Genomic DNA, 26,902 nt, shown 5'->3' with positions numbered 1-26,902 from the left:
CGGTTCATCTTTCTCTTGAACTGTTGAGGCCACCTCTTCAGAGGTGTGTCAATAAAGTGTGATTGTCATTTTAACATTACAGTCCCTTTTGTGCAAATCAATGACTGTCCCAGACGAGTGTCTGAGTGAACAGTGACAAAGGGGCTGTATCATTCAGGTCTCTGCCAATACAGCCCTACAATATATACATTTAATGTACTGGATCGTTGGCATTGATATTTGTATGTCATCGGCCTCAGTGAGGGAGAAGCACCTCCCTAGCAGACAGTACAGAAAACAGTCTGACAGGCATGAACATTTAGTTTCAACCTCTAAATGACATCACTAAATACATTCCTCATACCTGTGGTGGATTGTGGGTAGTCTTCAGAATACTCTTCCTCACAGTTCCAGTCCACGGCGCTGTGGCTCTCCTTCAGCACTGCCATGTACATCTGGAACACGCCCTTTACTGTCCGCAGAGCCTCTTTGGGGGAGGTGCTGTGCACCCTAACAAACTTCACTGGGCTATCCTGCCAACGAGAGGAGACCAACTGAAGATACTTAACGTTCTTATGGGGAGCAAGGATGATCAGACCATCAACTGCCAGGATTCAATCAGTAAATGTAACAATGATGAACTGGTTCTCTGAAACATTAGTGGCATTTGCACAAATCTAATCAGTGACACTGAGTAAACCAATTTCATTTGAATCAACTTCATAAGGAGCAGTTGCAAATCAATGTGAGCAGTTGGTAATCTACAAGTAGAAAGCAACCACTTACAAAATAACATTAATCACAAGTGGCGTAAGGGGTCCCATTATCGTCCACTTAGCTCTCGACGCTCGTTAGGAATTTTACATTTACATTTAGTCATTTAGCAGACGCTCTTATCCAGAGCGACTTACAGTAAGTACAAGTACGAAAATGTCGATATAATACAAATAAAAAATGTGATGTCACAGCATTGTACTTTAATATATAGATACACACCTATATTATAACATTCCGGTTTTAAAATCCAATAAAGATATGCCTAGACATTTTATTTTCCTAATTTTAGCAGTTAGCCAGGGGGTCCCATTATCGTTCACCCAACCACTTTCAATGGAGAAATGTCAAGTTTAACGCTGCGGAAGGCAGGTGCGACACATACGGTTTGAGAGTGTATTTACATACTCAAATCTCAAAGTAAAAAGCTGTAATTTGGTGTGCAGCAATATAAGGTGTGTACATATTGATGAGTTACTTTCTTTCGTTGCTGCTGCCTATCTTCTTTAAGAAATTAACGGAAGAATGGACAATAATGGGGCCGCTTACGCACCAGAGTATTAAGGCTGTGCAAGGCCCATTACAACTTATCTAAGAGAGACCAACTTCTGAACAGGGGCCATCATTAAATTACTAACCTGATTTCTGACCTTTACCAACTCAATCTAATTTAAGCACCAGCTTAATTTCCATCTTAAATTGCTTAGACTCTTGGGCAATTAAAAGAGTTTAAAGGAGACCAGCAGAGGAATATATGGGTGAGCTAATACGAATAAACAGAAGGATTCATGAGGATGCATTCAGGCTGTATGCATCCCCTGACTGGCAGGACACTAAACCCAAATCTGCCCTAAGGGTGGTATTTTAGGGATACTAATAGATGTTTTATGGACACCATTGGGTTGCAAACCGTGGACATGTTTTGCACTACCTAGGCATGCCAAGGACTACTGTTAACCACTTTATATTTGCACCATTGTGCATGTGAAAATGATTGTCTGAAACTGAACACAATGAAACACTTGGCCAAAGCTCGAATACCGTTTTTTTTTCTATGCAAATATTTTTTCCATTGCATTAATTAATAGCCTAAATGTGCTTTTTACCTTTTGTCTTTCTTTTCAAAGAAAAATTATTTTATTAAATGTTTTACATTCCAGCAGACATTATACCAACAAAGCACATATTTCTTCTGTTCATTCATTAGTTCACCCATATATATATATACTTATATATATATTTATATGTATTTATTGTAAGTATATACATATATACTTAAAATAGATACATATTTAATATAAGTAAAATAAAATGTGCCCCCCTTCTTGAGTAGCCTATAACTGACTGCTGGAGGAATGTAACATACTCTGTATGCCTACAATAAAAAAGTTAATTAAAAAGTGCATTGAAAAGAATGGAAAATGGTGTATGAACCCACAACAAATGATAATCATCCGAGACATAAGCCTACATCTTTATTGATGGTCCCTAAATATTTGCATTGGCTAGATGGCTGGTTGTAAAGGCTGATGCATAGTAAAGTTGACAAGATAAGACGAGACAGCACTGGCTATCCAAATATCTGTTGAATATCAAACTTTAAACCAACTTTACCACTGTAATTTTTTGCATCTTTCTTGGACACTTTGAAATGCTTCTTCATGCCTTACATTTCAATTTTTTTTATTTTATTCAATGAGATGATTTTAATGACATAAAACATTCCCCCCAGAGATAAATAAAGTACTCAATTCTATATTAGAATAAATCCTGTTATCTTCTAGCTGTTGCAAATTCATATTTACTGAGGCGGCACATAGCCCTTACTTAGCCTGTTAGCAACTTTCAGTAGGCATTTACAAGCAAATACAGAGAAACAAAAAGAATGTAACTAGTAACTATTATTGTTTATCAAATTAGTTTATGACCAATGTTCATGTCTCACGTTGGACAGCAACTGTGCTCACCTCAAACTCCTCATTGATCTCCGGTATACATCGTTGAGAATAGAGGTCAAAGATGATCTTCTTTAGGACGCTGACATAGCGTCTATTGTCTGACCTCTTGCCATACTGGAACTGGGTATTTAGAAGCTCCAGGATTTGTGGAAAGACTGCTTTGATGTAACAGACTTTACTCTGGAACAGAGATACATGCAAATACTACTTCCATAGCTTCTATAACATTATCAGAAAGACTATAAACATAAAATTTGTAAAGAAGAATATACACATTCACCAACCATATGTAAGACCATTAACAGCTATACTATATTATCGTAATTGAGATCAATAGAACCAAAATGCATACTTGTTTAATTGTATTTCTAAAAGGCTATAACCTCTACAATGAATGCAATATAAATACAATACAATTATAAATAAAAGTGTGGATCACATGCGTCATTGATGGTGTCAGTAATTATCACTTGGCTTATAGGATGCAATAGGAAGATGATTTTTTTATCGAATTGGAATGTTCATGCATGGAGAGAAGGTGTGATGTTGGTTCTCTAACCAAATAGCAGTCATACACAAACGTATTTACGAGGACAGAGAATAGATATGCGTGACATCACAAGGAGTTTGGTTCTAGTCTAGTTCCCATTAGTTAGGGTACATAAAGGCTACATTCCTTTGGTCAGAGGGTCAGAAGTCTGCATCCTTTCAACCCCCAAACCTAAATAGTTCAGAGAAGGCTTTAACCTTCATGTTAACCTTCATGTTACTTGGAGTAAGAGAAGGGTTCAATATTTTCCCAAAATGGTAAGCACGGAGTGGCTGATCAGGAGAAACAGGAGGATTCCCAGTGGGCTGGGCTGGTGACCGGCAAGTGCCGGTGCCGGTCGATAAATAATAAAAAAAGATTTTTTTAAATAATGTACTCATGTAGGCTACAGTTGCAGAAGCATTGGGTGGGCTCTGAGTTTTCCAGGTCATCTTGAAACACAAGTAATCAAGGATACTTTCTATTCAATTGCAGGTATGTGACAGTCATTGTTTAAAGTTGCCTACAGGTTGACAAGCCTCGGTATTACTTAATCCTCTCCTTCAGGCTTCCCCATGTTGTAGGTGCAATAGACTGTTGTCTACATATGTGTATCCAGGCCCACTGGAAGACAGGGGGTGACTGCCTGGTGCCCCCATGGTTGAAAAAGCATTGCTAAAATGCCCTCTAGAGTGGCAAAAATGAGATCAAGAGCCCTATTGGCTGTCATTCACATTGGGAAATATGCTTGAGTGCACAGGATGTCCCCTTAACCTCTTCAGAATCCTGTTAAATTTGCCTGAAAACGCCTAAACAGCATACCCAAAGTAAATTGGAAGCTGTTCTTGAACCATTTGGAGTACATGCATGTAAATGATCTCTTTTGAAAGCTGACACTCTGAAGTTATGTCCCCTGTTGTCAGGACCCCTGTCAGTCCTACTAGTGTTGAGTAATAGAAGCTTGAACACAAGGAAAGTGAACATTTCTATTTCCGTCTAGATTTTGTTTTGAAAACAGAGGCCTGAAGAGGCCTAGAGGTGGTAGGTATTAGCTGGAAGACTAAATTGGACCACAGGTTGAAGCCTTACCCAATTCAAATCAAAAGTCAAACATAATACCACAATATATTCATATTTGACACATGTTTTTATAAGAGTACATCCATTCATTTTCTAAAAGGGCCTTTTGGAGACTCCAAAATGACCCTTTGTAACCAAGGTCAAATACTCAGGATAAAAGGTATTATTTTTCATAATTGTTATCTCTAATGAAAGGTGGTACTTAGAACTATCATATATAATAGCTAAATCCCTAATTAGTATTACTGAAACACAAAAATTGAAGCATGAACACATTGGAGTGCTTTATCTGATTCCCAGGATTGGCGCACAAAGAAAACTGATTCTTTCAACCCTATTGCGCAATCGACTTTTATTTTGACGGCTCCACAGACACATACAAATGAGGTATTGGCATTTTCAGCTAGCTTTCAGCTACAAGGCTAACGAGCTCATTTCAGAGCCAGTCGAAGCCAGTTCGAGAAATTTGTTTAGAAAGAGTGGGGGGGGGGGGCGGGGGGGGCAGGACGCACAGACCTAATTGGCTTTAGAGGGCTGTCAACGGGGCATGGAAGCTCCTATTGGGTCAAACAAGGTGTCAATCAAAAGGGGAGGGTTCAACGGACATTTTGATCCCTCCATATCGTATTTTCTCCGTTTCTAACCGGAGGAATGTGCACTTTTATTTGAACAAGTTGTTTCTTCCGTCGGCTAACTTGCATAATGAAACAAAGGATAATGGCTATTCATGAACGTAAAACATTGTATTTGGAGAATTACTTTACATGGTTAGATACTTTGAACCCTTGGGAATGTACGCAGATCAAGTTTTGATGTGTTGTTTGCATACCTGGACGACACAGAACCTTTGAGGGTAAGTAGAGACGTTTGGCTTTGTAAACATCACCAAAGTGGTGACTGGACAAAGACGTTGACTAAACTTGTTGTTGTGACTCGATCTTGAAATGGTTTACATATCTACAAGCACAAGAATCGTAGCTTTCCAATGATGTATAACATGTGTAGCGTCTAAAAAATATATTTGTTAGAATTTAGTGCGTCGTAACTGAGGAAGGGGGGGGCAGCATTTTTGTAACGCGGGCGATACAGGAACGTAATGCAATAAATGATGGTTTGCCCTCTATACAAATATATATATAAAATGTCTAAATGAGTGCCCTTGTAGTGGAGAAAATCTGATGCAGTGCCCTATAAGGTGCCCTTATAATTGTCCAAACTTGGCTGTTCCCATGTCCTTCATTCCAATGGAAAGGGTGCTGTTTTGAAGTGCTCTTTCTGCTGCCCCTACATGACAATATCCCAAATTGTGCCCTTTCCAGAAGATAAAATTAGATACTGTGCCCTACAGTCTCCCCTACAATGTGCCCACTAGGGCATGCTTTCCCAAAGTGAGGCTTTGATGGCACTAGGGGTTTTGTCCCATTCCCATTGTTACACTGGTGGGGCCCCATGTTGTGCAGTAATTTTTCTGCCCCTGCCCTTCAAAGTCTTCAAAGAGTCTGCCACTGTCCAGGCCCCTTCTGGACCTGTGGAAGAAGACTATATTTATTGGCATGGTGTGGAGTAGGGATGTGCATCTCCATCACTGAGGAAGATGCGATAAACATCTCGATACACTGCCAACGATCCAATACATTAAAGATACATAAAAGCAACTACTAATGCGATACGATTCACCCCTATTGCGATGTAGTGTGATTCGTCACAATGCGATTCAACGAGATGCGATGCGAAAGAATATGATGCTATGCAATTAAATATGGTACATAATGATGTATTACTTTGTCAGACAGCAAATCATAAATTAACTAAAAAAGTGAACGTTTTACTTCACATATTAAACAAAGTCTCTGACAAAAGATAAAATCAAATCAGGCCTGGACCTTGCCTTAAACCAGTCTTTTTTTCCTGTTGTATGTGTTCTCTGAATGTAAAAAAGGGTAATCTATTACTGACAGTCACAAGCTGCTGTAAACACTGTCATAACACCTCACACACTAAATTGAACTCATACGTCCTACTTTAAGGTTTTTCTCAATGACTCAGCTATCTCTCGTCTTACTTTGTCGTACACAACAGGGATTTGTTTCTCAGAGAATTCCTTCCTATTCTTGCTAGGGGTACCGGTGGAGCTAGCCACTGACTGTAGCCATAGCTGAATCCGAGGGGGAAGCAGACGTCTCCACACAAATACCATGTAGCCTCTTCAGGTGACTACCTAAATTAGCTGTGCTGCCTGTGTACTTTATAGCAGCATGACATATCTTGCCAATTGCATGGGTCTTGTCAAATTTACCATCTTTCTTGGAAAATCTGAAGTGTTGCCAAACCTTGGATTTATTGCAATTTGTAGGAACGTGTCACTCTTCCTCCGCCATGATAACACTCGCCCGAACACGCCTCCAACTCGCGCAAAACTTGGCCGAGAGACTTGACGAGAATCGGCCACTGACAGCAGTGGAGATGTGAGCACGCTTAAGAAACAGTTAGAGAGGAGGAATCTATCTAAATATAAAATTATTGGTCACAAATCATTTCTAAATACTAAAAGTGTTTGCCGACACGCGATTCTATATAAATACATCGGCAACATTTTTTGAAACGTTGCATCACGATTTCATCCCACATTGTATCTGGTGCACATTTTTTTGATCCGGGCAATCGCATTGTGAGCTTTTATGCCGACCATAGACTTATATTTAGTAGACACAGCTTCTTTTTTCTTCCAAGATGGCGTCCCCATTCATTTCTATGAAAAGTGCTCAGTGGCGCAGTGAGGCAAGCGAGAGCGCGAAACGGACCGCGCCATCTTTCCAGTTCCGGCTCGTCCGGTGTTGCGCAGAACAGTGGCTCGCCTTTTTCCTAGCTCCGAGACTCGTACACGCTTCCAACTAGCTGTACACGTCATACTTTGCGACAACTAGTTGTGAGTGTGTGAGCTAAGGCATTGCAGTGGAAGAATGGGGTACAAGCAGACCCCCACCCCTCTGCTTGAGGCAATGGCCCCGGTGGATGTAGGTGGTATTGGATTTCCGATTTGCTACACGACTCGTCCGGTCGTTTTTAAGCACATGTCCACATGACCCTCTCCACACCAGCTCACGACCCACTTTTGAGTCGGGACCAGTGTTGGGAATACTGTAACTCCACTACTTTTGGCGGTAACTAGTAATGTAACTAATTACTTTTTTCAATTAAATAAGGCAGTTACAATTACTGAAATTTAAATGGGCTCGTTACTTTTTTTCCAAGCCTATTTCCCCAATTTCCTTTTTTTTTTTACTTAAACGAGTTTATGGCGACGCAATGTATGAATGAATCATCCGCATTTTAGACTAGTCCACACAATGGCCAACAGTTAGGACCATGCAAGATTTTTGTCATGGAAATATGGACATAATTTTTCCCTTGTCCAGATCAAGGATAAAAATATACTGGTTAGTTGTAGTTTATGTGCAGGTGTGAGAACTTTATCCACTGCAAAGAATAGTAATTCTAATCTTCACAAGCACCTAGTAAAAAAAAACACGCTTCTATAAAGCTAATCGCGAAAGAACCCAGTGCGCTGATCAAGCAGTCGGAGCCACTCCATCAAAACAGCCAAGGCTTGATTTTAAACAGAAGTATTCCCAGTCCCTAATCCAGGCAGAAATAAACAGACAGCATAGAAGCACACCCCAACATTTTCCCAGAAATTGTACCCTCTCTAGTTTAAATAGGTATGCATACATTTATGAAGATTGCATAGATTCAAAAGCATACATTTGTTGCTGCTCATTTACACTTCAAAATACTAAGAGTGAAGTGTAGAATAAAACAGGGTTATCTTCTCATTTCCCTTAGGCCTATGGTGATAGGCTTTCTGGCAGCCTTACATAGTCGAAACTGTTGCATCAAAATGAAGAAATTGGGTAACACTGTGTAAATATGGTCCTAACCTATATTATGACTTAAACCTCCCCTCAAGCTTTTTCCTTCAAGTGATAATTTTAAGCATTTACTTATATTGCATTTCATTAATAAAGAACCCCCTTTGAAACAAGCTGATTTTAACAACGTTGTCACTGGCAGTGTCTTAGCTGGAATCGCGAGTCAAACAGTACCATCTGCAAACTGAAAATATGCTCCCAAAAACATGAATATGCTTCAAATGTATTTCTGAAAAACTGGCTGATATAACAAGTTTACTAGAAGTGATCATTATGTGTCAGTAACTACGTCCCTGTCTAAAGACTAGGAGGTAATGTGACTGGCTATTCACGCTGTAAGTATGGAAAACCGCCTTGCGCGTGGGAGTTATTTGTGGCCTGTAGTTTTAATGAGCAAAATTGGACAACATGGTTACACATTTCAAAGGGTGGAGGATATGGGATTCGATGTGTTTGCTGAAGTTGTTTTTGTATAATTTATTTCTGTCTCCTGGTATTACATTTGTTAACTCATGAGTTCACACAGCTCCAATTCAGTAATTTTCGACATATCAAGGTGAAACATTCCTGATTAATATAAGGTCAAGTCATCTTCAAGCCTAGTAATGTTTAAAAACCATTGGTCAAAATGTAATGCAATTTATGAACACATGGAAATTTACACCACGTGGAAATGCGTACCATTCAGGTATTTTGTATTTCATTCCTTATTCCTGATCACCTTACAGGAAGACATGTATCGTACAAATTTTGGATCATCATTCAAGTCAATTGGACCCATGTTTTATAAGGAGAATATTTTTGTAGGTTTTCCAAAATGTACAGGAAAATCTATGATGCGGATCTATGTGGTCTCTGGGCTTTTTTGTTCCCCATGGGAAATAAGGCATGTATACCAACTTTCAGAGACCTTGGAGTTATGGGGCAGAAGTGGCATCCATTTACTAGTGGTCTCAAAAGAGCGTTGCCTGTAATGCCACCAAGAGTTGGCCACGGGGCTCTGGAAAGTTTATACAATAAAACTCTTGTTATAGTGTACAGAATTTGAAAAAAAAGTTATGTATGGGTGAAGGAGTTAAGGCTTTTGGAGGAGAAAAAAAATATTGAAAAGTAACAAAGCCAGCATTCATCATGGAAGAATCTTTATCACTAGTTTGGTCAGGGCCATAATTCAAACTAACAGCCTTTAGATTTGGAAATGACCGTTCTTAAAGGGGTGATTGACTGGGTTCTTGGGGTATTTCACTCTGTTCCTTAAGGTCTCCGAATAGGGTATGTAACATTGGTTGGGCTGAAAATGGCCCGGGTGCTGTTCTATGCCCCCTGATACATCCATTGAAATTTTCCCAGGACAAAACGCTAGGTTTTTTCCTTTTATGGTATGCTCATGAATATATAGATGAGCTGCGCGCTGACTGGTTGGTTTACAACGAGTGAAGCTGCGGAGCAAAGACACAACACTGCCAACAGCACTCACTGAAACAACGAAGGTGGAGACGTGAAATAAAAACGAACAAATAAATCTATTGTGTCTACACAACACTGTTTTCAACAGATTGACTAGATATCATTTGAAATGATTACGTTAGCTGTTTCCACTTCTGTTGTCGAAGCAAACAGGATCGCCTTAGGTGGGTAACGTTAGCACTACAGCTTAGCAAACAAACTATCGTGATTCAACTCAGCTTTAGTTAGTTCTAGCTATCTTGCTGAAAAATTTATCTGGACAAACATGTATCTTGAATTGTAGATTTACATGACAACACAGGTTATTTATTTGAATGCTATGCTCTTGCGTTAGCAAGCTAAACTAGTTAACATGCCTACGGTCTAGGTGTTTTCGCTATCTACCTGTTCGTGCATTCCTTGCAAATCAGCGTTAATAAATAGGGATATTGCCATAGATAAACATCAGCCATGTCTTGTTCTTTGGGAAGATGCTGAAAAGTTTCAGGATTCCCGGTACAGCCTGTAACACTGTATATACGGCGCTCCAATTTTAATATCTTGAAAACGTATTAACTTTCTTATTTGTAATTCCTGTGGAAGTACAGTGCAGCGTGCAAAAAAAGTGTCGGAGATCTACGCAACCTCCATTTATGTTCCTGGACCAGAAAACCAGAGGGCGGGTAAATGTAAATTTTGGGGCGTGACAAAGTTGATGCTGCAACTTGTGATGTCACAAGTTGCACTGTTTCAAAAGCTAGCGTTTGCAAGTTGCAGTTTCAAAATAGTAGTGAGAAGTGAAATGTTGATAGGAAAGAGGTTTCAATGGACTTTGAGGTTCACTGTATGTCTATTTTACACACCAAACTGTGGTTTTCAACTATGACAAGGTAAAATTGGTTTTGCAATCAATCGCCCCTTTAACCACTAAGCCATAGCAAGTGAACGCCTCATCTCTCTGGAGGAGCTTTAAAGGGTTTATACAAGACCCTCTCCTCCCTCTCCCCAGGAATGGGAGAAGGGGCAGCCAAATGGCAAATCTTCCTCAGGCACTCCTTACTGTAGAGAAACTCTGGACAAAAGGATTTATCCAAAACTGACCTTTAATGGATCTACAAACATCTCTTAAGGACTAGACTGTTCATGGACACTACAAAGATGATAGGAATTGATGAGTGCTCATGTGTGCTATTCTTATTTATTTTCTGTGTTGATTTAATTGATGTTTTAATGTGACTTCCTTCCACATCACTATAAGTCAGTCAACCTTGGTTCCCAACTTATTGTAATCGACTAACATTCATGATTTATCAATTTTGTGTAGATACATTATGAAGTATATGCAAGGTATGAACATTTTAAGGCCACAATCCTAAAATTACATTACATTTAACACTCATCTGTGAATCAGCTTGTACAACACTCAAGCTAAGGAACTAACCAATGAACCGTCTTACCTGCATCAAGACACTCCCCCTTTATTCAGATGATAAAAACCAACAACAAATAATCATTCATTGAGGCCATTGATACCACGAGTCCAGTGACACTGGATAGGCATTCAAAAGGATCTCGCCAAGCTTCTGTTATGAATTAATTTGGCAAGTGTAAGGCTGGGTGTCACCGTGCCCCCACCTCTCATATGCTAACATCTGGAGTTGCTGGACGGAGTCTCTGCTTGATGGGTCTCACACCTCATTGTGTAACTTACTGTTGCATTGCTAGTCATATGCTGGCATATGTTGACTATTGCAACTCGCTGCTCGCTGGTCTCCCAGCATGTGCAACCCACCCTCTTCAGAGGATTCAGAACGCAGCGGCCCGCCTGGTCTACAATCTACCTAGACGCTCCCATGTTACCCCGCTCCTCATCTCTCTCCACTGGCTACCTATCATGGCCCGTATCAGATTCAAGACCCTGGTACTGACCTTCCGAGCAGTGAACGGGACTGCACCCGTCTACATCAAGTCTCTCCTGCAGCCTTACACCCCCACCCGTCACCTACGGTCTTCTTCAGACAACCGCCTGGTGGTCCCACCGCTCAAGACCGCCCGGTCCCAACACAAGCTCTTCTCCTGTCTGGCCCCCCAGTGGTGGAATCAACTCCCCACCTCCATCAGAGACACTGACTGTCTCTCCACCTTCAAGAAAAGGTTCAAGACGCACTTGTTCCGGGAGTACAACGGTACTTAGGAATGGTTCGCTTGACCCGATGTTAGTTTCCTCAAGGATCACAATGACTCTTGCTTAGAGACTTGTTGCTCTTGTGGTTAGTGGTAACTGATTTAAAAAATGTTGTTCTCGCTGTGATATATTGTTTTTATTATTGTTGCTTGTTTTTTCCACAGGTACACTTGCACTTATAGCGGTTCATGTTGTTTAATTGTAACTTGTTTAACTACATGCTCTTATGGTTCTTCCCTTTGGCACTTACTTTGGTTGTTCATAATGTGTGCTTTATGTTTTGGCCACTGTTTTTGTGGCTATCTTGTTGTTATGATCAGTGACCTATGCACTTTGTAAAGCTCTCTCTTAGAAGTTGCTTTGGATAAAAGCGTCTGCTAAATGAATAAATGTAAATGTAATGTAAATGTTGATAAGGGTCAAGATGTGTTCTGATGGGTTGTTCTTGTGTATAAAGGGAATTGTGAAGCCTTGTTCTGTGGATCTCCTGAGAGCTTCTCCTCAGTTCTGGCTTGTCCTAGTCCTTCTTCTTCCTCACCTCTTGCTTTCTCTCTCTGACTTACAATAATCATGCTAGAGTAGGTAAGATTTAAAGCCTTCATTGTGCAACATTTTTGCCATGTAACAGTTTGCCATGTAATTGATTCAATTAATTTGCAATGTTAAAAGCCCCAACAATATATATTTCATTTTAACTTTACTTTGACCATTCTTGCTCTGATTAAACCTGTAGAGTCAAATAACTGTAATTTCCATTGGTATTGGCATAATTTGGTTTGGTTAATGTTAATACACTGTTCAGTTTATCCATCTTCCTTCAAACATATTAGTTTAAGACTTAAACGGACTCCACTTCGACCCACAACTTCAAACACACTGGTAGAAGTAAATGTGACTATCGTATTTTTCAGAAAACAAGACACATTTTCTATAGACCGCACCCCACAAGAATGGGAGCTCTGTGTTTGTAAATGGGATTATAACCCGCCCTGGAATATATACCGCACTTGATACAGCAACAATGATACCAAGCAATGCACGAGTATCGGCGATCTTACAGCATGCCGTAACACACTTCGGTTGTGGATAGTATGTCCATGCGTGGAAAAATCCGTTGTTATGTCTACAAAATTATTTTAGATATAGTATAAATTTAGCTAGTTTGCAAATCCTGAGGATAGCCTACCGAAGCCAATGTCGTTAGTGATGCTAGCTAACGTTGGTTTGCTAGCTATGTATAACATTTCACTGGGTCTTGCAGCTGTTTGATTTACTGAAATTATTATGAAATGTTATGTTCTACTAGCCATTTGCCTACTTTAGAGAGTCACTGTATTTCCAAGCCCTGAAACGACACAGTAAATAATTCCTCTTTCAATAAACCCCCGTTCCAGTGTCGAGCATTCAATTAGCTGCACGTCTGTAGATCTTGGGACGAAGCCACTTTTTTGTTCTAAAACCGGGCTATACGCCGCTTCGAAATATAAGCCGTTGTGGAAGAAATTAGGATTTCCTGTGTGCTTACATTATTCACTAATCAATAGAACTAGTCATTGGATACTAGTTAGTACGTTCTCATGTAAGCTTGCTATTTATAAGAGTATATTGTGTCTATGTGTCAGGGTTAATAGATGTTCGGGGTCAGGAGAAAGTACTGGCTAAACGTTCCTTGTCATGAGAGCTCCAACTATGAACTCTCTAGTCTGAGAGTTGTCATGTGTTGGGAGCAGTGAATCTCTTTCTCTGAGACTGTTGAAACGTCATTACTGCCTGACTGTCACAATCTATGTTTACATTCTTGTGCCTTATAAAAGATGGTCCTCCGGCTTTCGGAGCGGAGAGAGACCTGGTTGAGACCTAAGCTTGGTGTTGTGTTGTCATTTATGGTCAGAAGACTGGTTTTCTCTCCCAATCTGCAGATTGATAAATACTTATTAAAATCCAGAACTCAACTGAACTTAGTCACTCCGTTTATGAAGAGACGGACAAAACACTTTCTTCATCACAAAAACTGTAAAATCGGGGTACAAGTCACGGTTTTATTTCCGAAAAATAGGGTTAGGGTGTTGCCGACAGGCGCTAGAGGGACAGGTCCAGAGGTAGCTATAAATCTGCCCTGTAAGTATGAGAAGGATATTGGTAGAGTGTCTCTGTAAGATCTTGACTTAACGCTGGTTGAATCAAGATCAGACATGGTCTGATCTGGTAGCAATCGAGTAGAATCCAGTGTCAAAGTCAAAATATATTTTGTGATACCCTGGATGCCGGCCAGGGAACAGCAGGTGCTCTGCTGACACTTAATTAATTAAGTGTCAGCAATAATTAATTATTAACGTAATTTTCACTAGATAAAATATGCTCATGTTCCAGTGTGAGCTGCCTTTGCGTACATCCTGAGGTCGCTGACAGGTGCTAGAAGTAGAGGTCTCTAGAGTGAGAGGTCTCTAGAGGTAACTATCTGCCCAGTGTCGGATGAGAGGAGTACCTAGGAGATGATCGGTATATATTGGGGCTTAGTTGCTGGCTCAATTTTCATTGAGTGGTAGGTCTGGACGAAACATGTACACAGGATGGCTCAATAGACCGCCCATCAGATGGTATGCAACATGATGCAACCAAGCCTAAGGCTACGTTCACACTGCAGCTGAATGTGGCCCAAAAAAATTATATTTTGACATACCAAGGTGAAATTGTTTATGGTACGTCAGAGTGATGTCATCTTGAACCCAATTAGGTTTGAAAAGCCATCAGTCAAACTTATATTTGATTTATTGACACAAAGATATTGAGGCAATGTGGACATTTACATAAATACACCCCTTTCAGCCATTTTGTATTGCATTTCTTATTCCATGTCACCCTATATAAAGATATCAATTCTACACATCTGTACAAACTTCAGTCAATTGGAACTTTGGTTTAAGAGGTGATTAATTTGAAAGATTTACCCAAGTTTTCACTGTACAGGAAAATCCATCATGGCGGATCTTATGGGTCCTTGAGGCTTTTTTGTTCCCCATGAGAAATAAGGCATGTACACCAAGTGTAACTGCCCTTAGTTCATTAACATGTTTGTCTCATTAGGTTTAATTTATGTAGTGGGTTATTGTACAGTTGTATGTGTATACATGTTACGTCTCCTGCATATAATATATATTCTAAATAATTTGGGGTGGAACTAATTTGTGTACATGTCTGTGGGATCTTTTGTGTGGGACACTGAGACAAAGGATCTGCTATGCAACGCGATAAGCACATTGCTCAATCAAACATGTAAATAGTATCTGTTAAGTTACTACATTGAAGTTATGAAAAGGCCGTTTAAGATACAAGATCTGTGTTTAGCTCCTTATTGTGATAAGCTGCCAACGAGGTATGTTGAGAATACTTGCCTGTTTTAGCTAACTTAGCCGATCGCTTGTTAGTATAGTGAGGTTGCTGCATGCAACTGTTGTAAGTATTGTTTCATCTGCAGTTTTCACAGGATTGTTGATCGACAACGATGGAATAAAGATCACCCTGTTCTTTACAAAGATTCGTGTGTCTGCGCGTATTACTGGGGAGCTACAGTGAAAACTCGACGCCTTTCGAGAGACTGCATGGAGAAGCAAGCGGGAAGAATCAAGCTCACGTCATCGTAGCGCATTTCGTTCCAGTGTTAGTCGAGGACAAAGCAATTCGAATGAGACGTTTCACCGCGGTCTGCATGAAGGTTCAGGTGCCATTAGATTGACTTTGGCTGTAGTTGAAAACACATGCTAACGCAAAGAACTTGTTCATTGAAGAGCTCAAGAAACTCATTTAAGAAGCATTAGGCTACAGTTAAGAGACAATTTAAAACTGTTGCCTTTCTGTATGTCCAACGTTTGCAATGTTATTTTCAGTTTGCATATTGTATTATGGTTGATGTGGCTTGTTTGTGTGTAAGATACTCAGATATTCAGAGATATTTCAACAACTATGTTATTAAGCTACTATTAATTACCGAAAGGAATCAGCAACTTAAACTTGCAAATAGACTAAGACTAATGAGTATAAAGGGAACTACATAGTTATACCTTTTAAATAAGGATAGATTTAAACCCATATCCAAGTAAAGAAAAACAAACTAAAATTTCAGAAGCAGACTTTCCTTTTGAGGATGCCAGAGAGGGTGCAATACACAATGTGCAGGAGTCCTGCAAAGAGAACCCTCCTGATGAACCACACGGTCCTGTGCTGGATGAGAAGGCAATGCCACATGCAACTGAAGATGAGGCTTAGGATACCCAACTCCTCCAAGAGACAATGCAAGGCAAGAGAGTCTGTAAATTAACGAAAAAAGGTAAAGAATTACAGGACGAACAAGTGAAAAGACTTGAGCACCGCTTCAACTTAAGCTATGAAAAATGGAAGATCATTGCAAGAGATGCCACATTAGCCTTTGATACTTGTTGTTCAAATGACCTGCGGCAGGCGCACGCTGTCAAGATGAAGAAAGCCTCCATGGAGCTGCATCTCATTTACGAAGACATGCGGTGTGTCTGCACAGACATTCGTCGCAGGGTAGACTTCTGTGAAGCAAGGTCAAAGGAAATTGTGGAGACCATGGGAAATAATGAAGAAGAAGATCGTGGAAAACCAGAGTTTGAATTGCTGGGGCATGGCACACAGAATCTAAGGTCTAACCGCTCAAAGGTGCGAAGCAGCTCAGTATCCAGCTCAAGACACTCAAGCCTGTCTTTAGTTAGGAGACAAGATGCAGCTGCTGAGGTAGCTGCTAATGAAGCTACTCTAGAGATCCTAGCAGAACAAAAGCAACAGCTCAGAGAACTTCAAAGACTTGAAGCTGAAGAAAAGCAGCAGCTTGCTGAGCAAGAGGCTGCCGCTGCACAGTTGCGTGCCAGGCAGGAAGCTGAAAATGCAGAGAGAAGTCTAGAGGCCAAGCGCAGAGAGATAGATCGACTAGAGGTACTCAAGAAACTAAATGCTGCGAAGGCACGAGAACAAGTATATGCAATCGTCTCCCTGTGCCTGAGCTATCAATGTTCAATGGTGACCCGCTCCGGTATAGTCACTGGAAGTTGTCCTTCCAAACTCTCATCGACAGGAAGAATATACCGGCAGAAGAGAAGATCTATTACCTTTGAAGGTATGTTGGTGGACCTGCACGGACGCAATTGAAAGCTACTTTCTGCTGGGCACTGAGAAGGCATACATCTCTGCATGGACAATCTTAGAAGAAAGATATGGAAATCCATTCCTTATTGCCAAGGCCTTCAGAGACCGACTCCATGCGTGGCCCAAGATCGATCCCAAAAGCAGTCTGGAATTACAGGAATTTGTTGACTTCCTTCGCAGCTGCGAGGCTGCAATGTCTCAGATCAAAGGGCTTGCCGTGCTGAACGACTGCAATGAAAATCCAAAATTACTCACCAAACTTCCAGATTGGTTGACATCAAGGTGGAATAGGAAGGTTATGAAAGTGGAAGAGCAAAGCCTAACATTTCCAAGTTTTAGTCAGTTTGTGACATTCCTCACACGCGAAGCCAGAATCGCATGTAATCCAATTACATCCTTGCATGCCCTAAAACCAAATGATAATGACAAGATCAATGCCCAAAGGAACAGAAGTCCCAGCAGAAAGGTGTTAGCGACAAGTTCAGATGAAAGATATGTGCCACCAAGCTGCATTTTCTGTGAAAGAGTTTATCACAGTTTGGATACTTGTCACAAATGTATGGAGAAAGCAGTATCTGAGCAACATAAGTTTATACAAGAGAGCAAGTCATGCTTTGGATGCCTGAAGCCTGGGCACCACTCAAGGGAATGTGAACAACGAAAGATCTGTGACATGTGTAGAAAACACCATCCAACATGCCTTCATGAAAATCGCACTAAAGATGCACAGACATCCACAAGCCTCAACAGATCTGTTGACAGCGACAACTCCATAGAAGAGAGGATGGAGACCAAGGTTCAAGTAATCAATGTGTCTAGTGGGGCAACATCCAACAGGGTTATGCAAGATGTTAAGGGCACGCACACTTCAACGATCATACCGGTGTGGGTGTCAACCACCAGTGAACCAGAGCACGAAGTACTTGTATATGCACTTCTTGACACACAAAGCAATACAACATTTGTCTTGAAAGAAACAGCAGAAGCTCTTAACACCAAGAGTATTCCAGTTCAATTAAAGTTGTCGACGATGGCTTCAAGGAATGCCAGAGTGTCCTGTCAGAAACTGACAGGCCTGCAAGTCAGAGGGTTCTACTCAAACAAAACAATACCCCTGCCGGATACTTACTCAAGATAATTTATTCCTGCGAATAGAGGTCATATTCCCACTCCGAACACTGCAAAGGCATGGCCGCACCTGGAACACATCTCAAATGAGATTGCCCCTCTGCAAAGTTGTGATGTTGGGTTGCTTATCGGTTACAACTGCCCTCAGGCTCTTGTTGCAAGACAAGTGGTGTCCGGCGAAGCACGTCAACCTTTCGCACTAAAAACAGACTTAGGCTGGAGTGTGATTGGCTGCGGCAACCCTCACATCGACTATGGAGATTTGATCAGAGTGAGTCATCATGTACTTATGAAGCAGGTGACTCCAAGTTTGCAGCCCTGGTCTGATCTTGCATGCGAAGTGCACTATGTTCATAGAACACAGATTAAGGAAACAGTCACCTTCAGAAATAATGAATGCTCTTGAATCTGACTTCAGCGAAAAGACAATGGAAGATGGTCAAATATCCCAAGAGGATCTTGGATTCCTGGTTAAGATGAAGAATGACATTAGGCTCAAGAGGGATGGTCACTATGAAATGCCACTACCATTCAATCAAGAAAGACCCAACTTACCCAACAACAAGCTGTGTGCTGTGCATCGTCTTCAGTGCCTTGAAAGGAAATTGAAGAGAAACCAGCAGCAAATCAAGCAAAGCATAGCATCGGGTCAGTGGCAGTATGTAGCTTCGGAAGACAATCCCGCACACCACGCATCCAGAGGTCTGGCAGCACTGCAGCTAAAGGCGTCCAACTGGTTTGCAGAACCAGCTGTCTTATGGCAGGAAGAGATTCCACGCGAGGACGTCATGGTCGGAGAAGTCCTGAGTGCTGATCCAGAGCTCAAACAAGCTTTTGTGCATGACACCAAGGCCAAGCAGAAGAAGTCAATCTTGGATCACCTGCATAAGTTTTCAGATTGGTCAAGACTACAAAGAGCCATAGCTAGGCTCAAGCGCAGAGCAAGGCAAGTCAAAGGCCTGCAGCAACATTCAAGTGATTCCTCTACTTTGCATAAAAGGAGAGAAGCAGAATTGGGCATTATAAAGATGGTCCAAGAAGCCAGCCTTTTTCAAGACCTCCAGTGTCTGAGGCATAGCTGTGGGAATCAGATCAAGGAGAAGAACAAGTCTATTCTTGGACAAACACGACATTGTCAGAGTAGGAGAACATTTGACTCATGTAGCCCTTCATCTGCATATTAAGAATCCTGCAATTTTTCCACGGGATGAGCACTAGTCATCACTGCTTATCTTTAGCTTCCGATCCAAAAAACTGTCACACTAGTGCAGGTGGATTGAAGCACTGTCCTGTTTCTGTCATTCTTTGGACGTATCTGTAGCTAATTCTGGTAGACTATCAGAGTGAGTAAAGATAAGGTGAATTTATAGTGAGGTCTTCTCTTAATAACTTAAAAGTGAGATTCACAGTTCACACATTTAAATAAAAATCTGTAAGGATTTTGGTGGGAGTGTAACTGCCCTTAGTTCATTAACATGTTTGTCTCATTAGGTTTAATTTATGTAGTGGGTTATTGTACAGTTGTATGTGTATAAATTAGTGGTGGGCCGTTATCGGCATTAACGCGCTGTGACTCTTATCGGCGATAAAAAAAATATCGCCGTTAATCTATTCTCAAAGTTGGGTTGGGAGCTGGGTCTATACTACGCAAGCTAGGATGACTTTCACCTTGATATTTTAGCGCGGATGTATACCTAGCCAAATTGCACTGTAGGGGGCGAGAACGAGTCTTCGAACCTGTGTGTATGCCTTGTGTATGAAATTATCACATCAAACGTGACGTGCTAACATGGATGCAGCTATGAAGCTGCCTGGTTTGCTTCAGGGAAAATGTATTTTTAAGAAGCTTCCCAATGGAAACCTCGACAAGACTAAGGTTGTTTGCACCTTGTGCTATGCGGAATTAGTTTACTGTAGGAGTTCTTCCAGTCTCAAATAACACCTAAACGCAAAGAATCCCTTAGCTAATGTGGAAGATGCAGTGCCAAGCACTGATGTAGCGCAGGGGAAGAGTTGTCGTCAAACTACGATGTTTGAGTGCAACCGAGGCAAGCCCGTCAGCACAGCTCTATCAGCCAAGCTAACTAATCTAATAAACATAATTTATTTTCATCACCAATTATCATAGTAGAAAAGCTTTCTCAATCAGTTTGTGATGCATTTTGGAAACAGGAGATGAGCTCCTGGTCTAATGCGCCACCTGGCTTGAGAAACCCGTTCTCAAAGACTTACTTTTAGTCATTATTTGGGTAGCACACATATTCTGAATGCCTTCGGCGGAATTCAAATGAGCCATTTTAATCTAGATTAATCTAGATTAACGCCAAGATTACAGTGAGATTAATCTACATAAAAAAAAAAATCTATGCCCACCACTAGTATAAATGTTACGTCTCCTGCATATAATATATATTCTAAAAAGCTTGGGGCGGAAGTAATTTGTGTACATGTCTGTGGGACCTTTTGTGTGGGACACTGAGACAAAGGATCTGCTATGCAACGCGATAAGCACATTCCTCAATCAAACATGTAAATAGTACCTGTTAAGTTACTACATTGAAGTTATGAAAATTCCGTTGAAGATACAAAATCTGTGTTTAGCTCCTTATTGTGATAAGCTGCCAACTAGGTATGTTGAGAATACTTGCCTGTTTGAGCTAACTTAGCCTATGGCTTGTTAGTATAGTGAGGTTGCTGCATGCAACTGTTGTAAGTATTGTTTCATCTGCAGTTTTCACGGGATTGATGATCGACAACGATGGAATAAAGATCACCCTGTTCTTTACAAAGATTCGTGTGTCTGCGCGTATTACTGGGGAGCTACACCAAGTTTCAGAAGAATTGGAGCAATGGGGTGGAAATGCCATCACTTTGAAAATCAGACTTTAGGGCGTGGCCTGTGGCGCCCCCTACAGTCGAATGTGTCCCATATTTGGTGTGGGGGTAGCCACTTGGATGTCGTATCAATTTGCCAAATTAGAACATTTATGACCAGGGACTTTTTGAGATATTGGGGCACAAGTAGAAGAAAAATAATAAATATAGCTGCAGGCAGCAATGGCGGGTTCCTCCTCAAAATTGCAAACCATTACAAAATGGACATGACACAGACATGTATTTCATACATGTACACAACATTTCAAGACAATTGGATCAATGGTTAATTTCAAGGCATTTTTTGAAATTCTTCACAAATTGTCACTGTAGAGACAAATCCATGCTGCTGACATTATGCGTTCTTAAGACTCTTTTGTTCCCCATGAGCAATAAGGCATGCTTACCAACTTTCAGACATCTTGGCCTGACGGGGTCAAAATGCCACCCTTTTGAAAGTGACAACTTTGAAGTGTGTTCTGTGCTCTGGCCAGGCCACCTGTGCTCTGGTCAGGCCCATCGGGCAGAGATCCATTCTTTACAAGCTTTGACTACAACAATAACTTCATGAAAGTGAGGATACACTTTACAAAAAACATACCACACGCGGCAACACTGTTTTCAAAGTTCCCCAGGACTGGTTTGAAAACCATGGATATTGGAACCCTGCCTGAATTGACCTCTCTCTAGAATCTCAGTCAAACACAACTGACAAGAGTCATGCGGGCAACTGGAGCAAGGTAGAGCTAATGTCCATCTATATCCATCTATATCCAAGCTGGCAATTTTGGCAAATCTGACTGCAGTTTTTTTTTTACACCATATGTAGGTTACTGTGTTATGGAGTCAAATAACTTGATAAATGAATTAAATGTCTGTTAAATGTCAAATCCAACTAAAAGAGAGTTCCAATTAAATTATAGATTTTCTAAACCTAGAGGTTTGGGCTACCTTTTCCTAAACTGACATGCACCAACTCAGAGCACTGAGTTTCAACATCCATTTACACATTTGGTCTCTACTCTACTCTTAGCACATGACTGTTTAGCTTAATGTCAGCACCTGTCTGTCATCAATTGTCTCTGGAGTGGGGGTTGGGGGCTTCTTATCCAACAAATTACATCCCTGAACTTTTAAAACATATCAATGGCCTACTATAATTGTAAGTATATTTTGGCCTCTTCTCCAATTGGCCTTGATACAGACTAATCTAAAATCAAATATTTTCTGCCCATTCTGCACAGTTTTTGGGGACTTTCCACATCAGCACCCATTTCCCAGTTGCTCTATTCTGCACTACTACACTTTGACTTTGATGTAGGCCCATACAATAGCAGTTACAGATATACAACACAGATGAGAGTGAATAAGAGATAATGGTAGTGGGATGGTGTTCCACTGTTCTGCTTCTCTTTTTCGCCACTCCTATGAAACATTTCTGGGCACCACTACTTAGTGGCTAGTCTAGAATGGCTATTAGGCCAAGTAGTGAAGGTGGGGGCTTGGTCAGCCCACAATGTCCTGAAATGTTGTGTGTGCGTCTCCCCAAGCTCGCGCATGTGTCAAGGGCTCTGGCCCCTTGTGTGTGTGAGAATTTGGAGCGCGCCCGCTAAGGAGCAGAGGGAGAGAGGATTTGGGGAAAAAGCCGTAGCAATTAGCCAAGCATGCGTATTTGAAATATTCTAAACATTCTCAAGAGTCTTCATTTGAACTTGTGATTGAATCAAAGTATCACTTTTTGACCGGCGGGTGTGTAAAGCATTATTTTAGCGTCAGCGATAAATTCAATTTGCTTTATTTCAATAATTTTTGGAGATATGAAGTTGCCTTTGCACATGGTAACATGTGGTAGTGTCTTCCTCGGGACATATCAAGTTTGGTGTTTATATCTCAAAGATTTGCTGAAATATGATCCAACTTCCTGTTTGGTTGCTTTGCTGCAGATTTTGATTTGCTGTACCGGACAAAGGGTTTTCAGAATCAGAATTGAAAATCAGAAATCCCTAGGATGCCTTTTGTGAGGCTCAGTCTGGAGATCATCTCTGGCAATTTTGAAGAAAATTTGACCAAATATGTAGAAGGGGTAGCGAAAAAACGTGTTTCCTTAATCTTTATTGTACAGCAAAATCCATCATGGCGGACCTTATGGGTCCTTGAGGCTTTTTTGTTCCTCATGAGAAATAAGGCATATGTAATGAATTTCAGAATTTTGGGACTTATGGCCTGCAAATGGCATCACTTTGAAAATTGACATATTGGGGCGTGGCCTGTAGCGACATCTATTGTCTAAAGTGACCAATTTTTGGTATGGTAAGTAACTAATGGTCTGCAGTTTCAACATGCCAAATTTCACAACTTTTTACAGTTCTGGTCTAGGGGCTGCCATTGATTCCCATGGAACCAGCATTGTAATAATAACTAGAGAGGGTACAATTTCTGGGAAAATTGTAGGGTGTGCTTGCTTGCGTCTGTTGTACAGGGATTTTAATGACATTTTTAAAACTGATATTCCTGTATATTTTATATAAAAATGCATAGGGCCTACTTATTATTTATAAATATTACATAGATTTAAAAGCATATTTTTTTTGCTGCTCATTTACAACTCAAAATACGATTGAAGTGTAGAATGAAATATGATGTCTTCTCATTTCCCCCGCAAGAGGCAGCCTGTTATGGCAGTTTTTGACATATTTACAATATCTATGTTTCTTTAAGCGGTAAAAAGTAAGTTCCTTTGTTATAGACAGACAAATGTAAGACACTGAGGCTCTGTGGTGTGGTTTACTCTGTAGAATGGACACTCAGATTGTCTTAACCCTTTGAGGAGTACGTTCTAAATTTCTCGACTGTCCCCCCAGAGTGAGTTCTTTTTGCGCGTGAGTCTCAACGTTCCAGAAATTGATTATGACGCATTAAAATCGAATTTCTATACAATTTCACCATTTCTCGATTCGCATTTGAAAGTGACCTAGTTTGCACCCCGTATTAGTGACGACTACATTGGTTATTTTGTTTATCCGACCTTCTCGTGACGTATTTCTTCCGCTTCAGGGGATTGGCGAGACCTTCAAAGTTTTGGCTATGATTCTGATGCCAGAAGTACTTGTATAATTCTAATTATACCACCCATATATTTTGCACGATACTGAGATGAAAGCAACTGTTGTATTTCACAAGGTGATGTGTTTGCCAAACTAGCTAGCTCGTAGTGTAGTAAAGTGTCAATCAACAAGTTAGCTGTTGCTAATTTCCTAGGCTATGTTACGTTGTTTGTGTGGTCGGATTATAACGAATACAACATAATTCAGATACACCCAGTCAGTCTAACTTGATTGCTATACATCGTTGTGTTCTCTCTTCCATCTCGTAAACCTACGGAGTTGGCAACCAGACCGTGTTCTCAAAATAAGTTACTGGAAACCAGCAAAACAAAAATTAAAGATGCATTACAATCATAGCACATTAGTTTGACTGGATGCACCTGCATTATTTTGTACTCATTATAATCCGACCACACAAACAACGTAACATAGCCTAGTAAATTAGCAACAACTGCTGATTGTCAACCATGTGAGCCATAGGCGAGACTGGAGAATGACTCCCAGACCCCTTGACGAAAGGCGATCAAGCAAGCTCATGCAGCTTGGATACCTTCAAACCTTTTTGGTTGGCTTCTACTTTTCTGGGAAAACCTTTCTGGTGAGTAGATTATTTATAACCACAAATTACATACACATACCTGTGGCATGATATTGAGATGAAAGCATGACTTGTTGTTTTCCACGATCTGATGTTTTTGCTAGCTAGCTCGTAACTTGCTATGTTTAGTCTAATTAGAGCAAACACAATAATGCAGACATCCATTCTAAATTGATGGCTAGGTTTTGTGATCTATTGCTACCATCTACTGCCATTCATTTCCGTGTTGTTGGAACATTTATTATTCCTCATTTATTGTCAGGCCACAGTTCAAGTATTGCAAAAATGAGGCAAGTGTAATTTGTTTGGAAAATCTAGGCTAGAGCTACTTGATGGAAGACATAGAATAAACCAGACTTTATGCTTATTCAAAATAACAACTTATTGAAATGACAAGACAGTAATGTATGACTGTAATGTTTCATAGGGTTATGAACACACCTCTTGTCATACCACTTGACTGCCTGCTGTTGACCGTTTTCTATATATTGAACATCTCCCTTTCTAATTTTACAGGTGAATGTGAATGTTGGCCCACACAGGCCCCGTTCCAAGAGACAGAAAATGTTGAAAGAGGGTTGCACTGCTATACAAATTGTCCATGTATAGTACTACATTGCCATCTCTCAGGTGTGCAGAGCAAGTAAGGTACAAGGCAAAAAGCAACCCATCCCTGCTGAACATCAACTAAACCCTTGAGCACCTAATTCCTTGGTGTACCAGCAGTGGCTAAAAGCCCATCTCCCATCCCACATCTTCACCACATTGCATAGAGGGACTATAGAGAGCATCCCGAGGAGCTGCATCACGGCCTGGTTTGGGAACTGCACCACTTTGAACCGCAACTCTGCAGAGGATAGTGAGGACAGCCGAGAAGATAGTCGGGGTCTCTCTTCCCTCCCTCACAAACATACCTAACGGTGCATCCGCAAAGCCACACGCATTGTGGACAAACCCATGCACCCCACACGCACCTGTACATCATCAATATTTTTGCATATGGATGCTACCTCAATAACTAATGTTCACATATGGTATTAGTATATTATGTTTACATTCACATATTGTATATTATCTGTATATTTAGGAGGTTCCCTATATTTTAGCTTATCATAGATGTAATCTATGTTCTGTGTACTTATATGTTATGCCAGGTTGTCTTGCGTTGTCTTGTCTTCAGTGCCCAATTTCAGTGCCCAGTCTGACCTTGTGGTGTTCTGTGCACCTGACAATAAAACACTTGAACTTGAAGTATCCCATCCTCTTTGTGTCTTGGGGAATTTGTCACAAATTTAATCTTGTCTTGTTGGACCAATTTTATTTACCTAATTCTACTTAGTTGTTGTAGTTGTTTAGGTTATGTCAATGTCCTGAAAGAATGTTGTTTTGTTTCATTGTGTAATGTAAGTGTATGAATAAATGCCAGTTGACATGTCAAGACAACAGACCCAGATATGCCAAGCCCATCATGATCCTGGATGTCCATAGTGGATCCTGTGTAAAGGTCCTAAATATAGCCAGTAAATCACACAACTCAAACATGCTTGAGTTGTGATATGTTTTATGGCTCAATGTTTGTGCTAATGATATTCATTGATATGTAACGTGAGTGACGTGATTGTACCCTTTCCTGGACATGTACCTGAAACGAATTCAAGGATGCTGTGGTAAAAATTAAGAAACGTGTTTGTGTGGGTTTTTTATAGGTTGTTGCGAATTAGGGGTATAACTTTACTGTCATTACTGTTCCGAATTTGAAATATTCATATAAGTGAATCCACAGTGATCGGATATGGTATAGGATCGTTTGTAGCTGTCGACAAGCTAACTTGGCTATTACCGATAATATAGGCTGCCATGTTTTTTGTTTTGATCAGTACTCAATGCATTGTGGGTGTCAAAGGGTCAACGAGATAACCTACTCTTCTCACGAGAAAATAATGAGGTGTACGGGGTAAAGTGGTACATCATCGAAGTTCATCTTTGTTGCCGGAACACAAAAGAATCCAAGATGGCCGCAAGTAAATACGAGACGAAAGACAGATGAATGTCAGATGTTTTAGATGCATATTTGTGAATGTATATCTATTATTTCGATCTCTGGTTGGTTATACAATAGGTAAAATGTGTTGAAAGTGATAGCCAAGTCAAGGAAAAC

The 26,902-nt window shown here is 40.6% G+C and overlaps 1 protein-coding gene and 1 long non-coding RNA gene across 3 annotated transcripts in view; one reads left to right on the top strand and one right to left on the bottom strand.

The window, feature by feature from the left end:
- Positions 1–311: 311 nt before the first annotated feature.
- Positions 312–26,902, bottom strand: part of csf1a (colony stimulating factor 1a (macrophage)) — a 58,944-nt gene continuing 32,353 nt past the window's right edge. The window contains exons 4-5 of the mRNA XM_067244429.1: positions 2,721–2,891; positions 312–512 (exon numbers count right to left, since the gene is read on the bottom strand). Coding sequence (XP_067100530.1) covers positions 312–512; positions 2,721–2,891 — 372 coding nt within the window. The remainder of the gene's footprint in view (positions 513–2,720; positions 2,892–26,902) is intronic.
- LOC136949640 (uncharacterized) lies at positions 24,120–25,995 on the top strand. Of its 2 annotated transcripts, XR_010877452.1 has the most exons (3): positions 24,120–24,222; positions 24,627–24,744; positions 25,261–25,995. It is a non-coding gene; the product is annotated as an uncharacterized lncRNA (long non-coding RNA). The 2 variants fall into 2 exon arrangements; XR_010877446.1 differs by having other exon boundaries at positions 24,120–24,744.

The sequence above is a fragment of the Osmerus mordax genome, chromosome 1 (assembly GCF_038355195.1).
Source record: "Osmerus mordax isolate fOsmMor3 chromosome 1, fOsmMor3.pri, whole genome shotgun sequence".
In the NCBI taxonomy this organism is placed as follows: Eukaryota; Metazoa; Chordata; class Actinopteri; order Osmeriformes; family Osmeridae; genus Osmerus; species Osmerus mordax.
Note: the sequence above shows the minus strand (reverse complement) of the source record. Positions and strands in the feature narration are given on the sequence as shown.